Source organism: Gavia stellata, chromosome 2, assembly GCF_030936135.1.
Source record: "Gavia stellata isolate bGavSte3 chromosome 2, bGavSte3.hap2, whole genome shotgun sequence".
Classification (NCBI taxonomy): Eukaryota; Metazoa; Chordata; class Aves; order Gaviiformes; family Gaviidae; genus Gavia; species Gavia stellata.
In genome coordinates this window covers 23,848,314-23,854,313 of record NC_082595.1, presented here as the reverse complement: position 1 = coordinate 23,854,313, position 6,000 = coordinate 23,848,314, and the positions used below count along the sequence as shown (strand labels likewise).

At 38.0% G+C, this 6,000-nt stretch overlaps 1 protein-coding gene across 4 annotated transcripts in view; it reads right to left on the bottom strand.

Annotated features, from left to right (window-relative positions):
* Positions 1-616: 616 nt before the first annotated feature.
* Positions 617-6,000, bottom strand: part of MEMO1 (mediator of cell motility 1) — a 29,438-nt gene continuing 24,054 nt past the window's right edge. For all 4 annotated transcript variants that reach the window (XM_059830662.1, XM_059830649.1, XM_059830656.1 and 1 more), the window contains 2 exons: positions 2,840-2,944; positions 617-1,514 (listed from right to left, as the gene is read on the bottom strand). In XM_059830662.1, coding sequence (XP_059686645.1) covers positions 1,383-1,514; positions 2,840-2,944 — 237 coding nt within the window. In that variant the 3' untranslated portion in view covers positions 617-1,382. The remainder of the gene's footprint in view (positions 1,515-2,839; positions 2,945-6,000) is intronic.

Sequence of the window (6,000 nt, the reverse complement as noted above, 5' to 3'; positions counted from 1 at the left end):
AATTCCCCTCTGTCACCCAGAAGAGCTGAATGTACCAGGAGGTTGCTTGACAGCAGGCAAAGTATCAGGGAATGAAATCTCCATTTAGATAATGAGCCAGTACTGCCATCCTACTTTGCATTTCTTATCAGAACAAAAGAAAGTCTTCAGAAATGATAACAACTCAAATAATTACACCATTGTTTTGGCTGGAAGAAAGTTCAAGAAATCCCAAGATGTGATGATGTTTAAAGAACATGAAACAATTTTACCCACAGACAAAGAATAAAGGATAAAAAAATAAAATATAAAAAATAAAAAAAGAGAAGCCTTACCCTCCCCTCCCAATTAAATCTGTGAGGAATAATTGCTTGAGCTTAGCACTGTATGGCTTCTGTGGCCTATGAATGCTTGATAGATACTCTAAGAATTATAATTTTCAAGGTACTGTTTGTTTTCAATTTCAAGTAATTTCAAATAAAAATACTGCATCCATTTCACTTTAATAATCAAACCAAGCATAAAAATAATTAAAAGTGTATTTCTGATACAAATTTGTATCACATACTAAAAGATACTATTTTATAGATAATTGTAAAACAAAAAGAATTAGAATATACAAAAGGTTTTTAAAATTCTTTCGCACAGCTGAACTCATAGTGCAGGTTTAAGATAAAAGAATCTGTAAATGAAGTAGTCATAACAAATGTTGAATATAAAATACATTCTGAAGTATTTTACAGAATGGCTGAATTATCAAGCATAAGAACTGAGGATAAAGGATGTTAATGACAAGCAGCCACATACAGAACACAAAGCAATAAGTTTAAATCAGACTATTTTCGTTTGTGTAGCCCTTTATTAGCAACTAAAATAGAAGATATCTGTTGTACATCACGGGTAGTAACTGACTATACTGGAGTTTTATTATATTCTAATACAGGATCATTTATAAATGCGTGGTTTTCCTTTTTTTTCTTTTATTAAAAAGCTTCCACCCCTTTTTCAGTTTACAACTTGCAAAACTATTCTGAAAGCTGAGTACATGTGCACAGGTCTGCAAAGAGTGCAAATTTAGGATATGGTAAATGCTTTACATGTTGTATTTGTAAGGACTGTCTGCCACCATGCCTTCACAGCCATTATCTTTAAAAAATTAAAAAAAAAAATAAAAATCACAAAATGAACGTTTCGATACCAGCCTTCCTTCCATTGTCCTAAACAAGAAAGCATTTTTAAATGAGTTGAAACTAAGGAAGGACTACACCTACTAGAAAAGAAGAGAGTTCTATTAGTTTGAGGTTTCAGTATACCCAAAGACCAGGGACTGTATCTTTGTAAGGGCTAGGCTGGGACGCCGTATACAGAGTGTGTGCAGGTGCCATCCCTGAGCATTCAGTGGTTCAGTGGACCATAAGTGCTCCAGCTGCATAACTCACTGAGCTGTCTTGCCAGTTTCGACACTGGCTTGACTGAGCATAATTCAAAAATGAAAAACTCATATTCATTCCATTCTTCTGGAGCTCGTTGATAGCCTGAAGAGAGAAAAAAAGCTGTTTAAAAAAGGTATCAGTGAAATTACGACCTCTTCTACATTTCAGACCTCTCCCCTCACTTGGGGGTCCTTGCACTGTCTCTCATAATATAAGCACCTCTGAGTAATTTGTGGACCTAACCCATTTCTGTGCTGCTTCATTCACTGACACTCCCCCCACTGCACTATGCACATCCATGCAGTTCTATAATACAATACTAAACCTTTCAAAACAGATCCCTTGGAAACAGTGCTTTCAGTTCCACAGGGAATTTAAATAGAAACACAGATGTAACAGAAAAAAGCCCAACACTATTAACACGTTTTAGATTGTATTTCTTCCATTAAGGAAAGAGAATGTACCAAGATAATTCAATTAAGCGTGACAACTGGCAAAAGTGAATGAACAGAATTTAGCTCAGATTCACTGCAAAACTAATCATTATCTGAGGTTAAGAGTTGGACATTTTTGCAGAGTTGTCATAGTACTGAATTTTGCTACATGCATCCTCAATATTGATATTGCTCATACAAACTTTTATGGACTCCACTTTATAAGGTTCCTCTGTATGTTCACCATACAGACTACGTTTCCAGTGAATTAAGTTTTCCCTTTTTAAAAAGTTAACATGTTTCCTGTTTTAGATTTGAATTACAGTAAAAATACAGTGAGATTCACTCAAGCAATATGACAAATCTGCAGCACTCCAGCAGTGCTGTAAAGCAGCTGTGACCCAATTCAGACAACTAAGTTAAGCCAGGTTTATGTCTGCACTGCATCACCAAAGCAGAATATAGTAACTAGGAAGTACCAGTTAATCTGAATTCTAATTGCCATTAATTTATGAGTTAACGGTGCACTGCACTAATACTTACAGAGGCCATCTCTCATCATATTTGCAAAACTCAAAAACGCTGCCAGACATCACAAGGCACTCACAATAGCTAGCTAATAGCAATACAGAAAAAATATATACATGTTTGTAAGTACCAATTCAAAAGCGTATATATGTATGTACTTCTTCAGGGAGATGGAGTTATTTGTTTGTTTATTTAGGGCCAAGAGAAAGTGAATTATTGTATTTCATTGAACATGGTACCTCATCTCCCTTAGGGAACTGAAAACCCTCAGCCCTTGTAAGAGCTTACATTTGTCTATATGCAAGACACAGAAATTGGAGACCAAGTTGAGAACATTTGGGAAAAATAAATTAATTCAAGACTTGCCATTTTAGAACTAACAAATACTCCAGCAATATTGTATTTAAAACAAATGGAAGCATTTTGCTAGAAGTTACATTTCTGAACAAATCCAAAGTTACTTACGTTTAATAATACGCCAATAGGATGTCTTCCACATATGGTATTATGGTATTTCTTCAAGTAATTGCTAAAAGATACAGGATCTAGCTGCTCTATAATGCTCATACCCTGAAAAAGAATCAATAGCAACGATTACTTCACACATTCATCAGCAGGTGTTTATACATCATCTATTTATGACAATACAGAATACTTCAGGAGGAAAAAATCTCTACTTTGTATCAAGGGAATCTCAGCATGTGAGCTCTAGCTTGTAGTCATCTTGTTGCCATCCCTTGCCAAACTAAAAGTGCAGGAGCTCTTCCAAAGCTGTCAATGATCCACAGATCTGTGAAGCTATCTTTGCAGGTACCAGCGAAGCTCATGTTAAAAAAGCTCCTCCCGCAGACTAGTTGATCCCCACCTCTAAGGATGCCCTACTTCCATAGATTTCATACAGCAATGACCAGACAAATTTACTAAAAGGGCAAAGCAGGAAGAAGTTTTGCCTCCATCTCTTCTCCCTGGTAACAGAGTTCAGGGCTGAGCACTTGCCTGGGACTTCAGGATGTCCAAAAACCCTAGACAAATCATCAATATACACACATGCAATTCAAGCACGCAGCAAGTGTAATGTATCCTAGACGCATCAGGCATGCAAGGCAGTTGATCTGGGCACAGGCTGACTGTCTGCTCAGAGCATAAAAAGCAGATCCAGAACATCTCTAAAGCACTACAAAGTTGGTGCACGACAGAAACATAAGAGCCAGGAGATGATGCTTCCATTTTACATGAGGCAGTCATATATATACATCCTTTTCTCCATCCACAGTGAGACCCATGATCCCATGGAGTCATACTATGAAAACCGGAACATGTACAGAAAACAAAACCTTCCACATATACAAACATTTGCATTCTTAAACGCAAAAAGAATCCTACAACTCCAGATACAGCCTACTCCTAACCCATCCCACAGACCAGATCAAATACAATGAAAGTATAGTTTAAAGCAAGTCTAAATCAATTATTGTCTGGGGTTTATCACAGCTTTGCTATTTTGCCTATATTAGACTCCATCCTCTTGTGTTTTTCCTTCCTCTGAAAATAATTAATTCCCTTCACCAGGTAAATGAGCTCCAGACACTCACTAATTCAGTAATACACACAGCTGTGCTTCTTACATGTAGCTGATGAAACAGCAAGGTTTTCCTTAGAGACGGGGAAAAAAACATACACTTTGCACAGGAACAATGGGACGTTGATATCAGAAAGGGAGAGAATTTCTCCTAAGGTTTCTGCGATTGTCCCAACCCCTTCCCCTGCTTTTGGGAAAGTGTGGGTGATAAAAGGAGAAATCACAATACAGGAAGCAGTCAGTCTGAAGTCGCCACCTCAAGAGTGAAACCTCTTGAATACTCTGCAAGGGCGTTGGCTGATCTGGCAGGCACGCTAATTATTCAGACTGGATCACAGCTTACAATGGAGGAGCTGGAGATTCGAGAGTCAGGGAGGATTAGAAAACAGCAACCATAACCACCACCTTTGTGTATTTTTAATTAAAAAAAAGACATAAAATGAATTCATAAAGAGGTAAGTTTTATGGAAAAATAAAACCAAACTATGCTGACCAATTGCTGGCAAGAGCTCAGTTCTTTCAGGGTTATGGAGAGAGTGTTTGAACCCCTGGCCGGTAATTACAGCTGTTACTCACTCCAGATCTACAGAACCTAAATGAGTGCCAAAAAAATAAAGTAGCTATTTTCTAACTAGCAGTGATTACATACATATCATTGCATTTCTAAAGTTTAAGCAGCAGGTCTTTGAACCATCCATTTACTTGTAAATTGTACATGTCTAAAGAAAGCAGAACCAAACTTAACTATATACTCCAATGAAACTAAACGGGCATAAAGGCACTTATTCAGATACTGAACAGCTCATAAGAACATATTTTATCCATTTGTAAACCCTTCCACGACTCTTTAAAAAATTAAGATGGCTGCTCAATTGAGAGTCTCATTTTATAGCTGTAAGTCACTGGAACATACTGGGCAGAGGCATTTGAGCATTTGTCTCAAATGAACGGACATGGATTTATGAGAATGCCTGGTAAGCTTATTTCAATGCATAGTTCAACACTGTGAAACATCTAGAGCTATGCAGTTCATCCCAGCAAATACTAACAGAGCTCCATACATCACAGATTGGAGAAAATCCACAGGAAACAGGTATTAACACATCCTATAAGCATTCAGCTATACTGAACTTTTCAGTCTTTTGGATTTGAAAATCATTGTGGCAGAGGAGCAAAGGCTACCAAGCTTGTTCCTACCATTTTAGAAATGGTATTGAGGAACAAAGGAAACATTTTCGTCAGGTTGCGTTTTATTTTTCTAAGGAGCAGAAGTATGAAGCTAATCATTTTCAGTATTCAAAATAACTCAGCTGGGCATGGTTTAGAACAGAGTTAAGATACATGACAAAACCCACGTGATAAAAATGCAAATCATCACGCAGTTCTGCAGTTTATCACATGGTTATTATGGCACCGCATAGAAATTGCGTATCTCAGTTAACCAGATATTGTAAATGGCATCTACAATATCCTACCACAGTGCACTTAATATGATTAAAAGCAGTTACATTCTTAAGTATCATCCCCTATAGGACCAAGTATCTACAAGCTTACAAAAAACAAAAACCAACCCACAGGCTTCTTTTATACTATACTCCAATAATGCCTCAGCTGGTCAAGTTTAAGTTTGCAATCAGTTACATAAGCTGCTTCTTCACACTTAAAAATATAAACTAGTAGCACACTTATGAAGTAGAAAAACTTGGTCACAGCACTAGCCAGTCCAGCTATCTTTGTATGTGTGAGTCACTCAGACTAGAAGATAAACAACCAACAGGAAAATTATGGGCTAGGCACAGCAGAGAGAGCAGGGAGCTGGGCACCCAGGCAGAAAGGCATGGTCTTGCATTATGCCCAAGCTAAGAAGCCTTCCGAGGCTGGAGCACCGTGGAAGGTGCTGGCACACCACAGCAGCACCACAGAAGCCACCAAAATTCAGCAGTTCATTAGAGCCACCTAAGAAGCCACCCATGCCGTGCACGGCTCCTGCACAACTGCTGGCTGTTCCTGCACAGCTCTCCTCAGTGCCTGCATTCTCCTCTCCCTT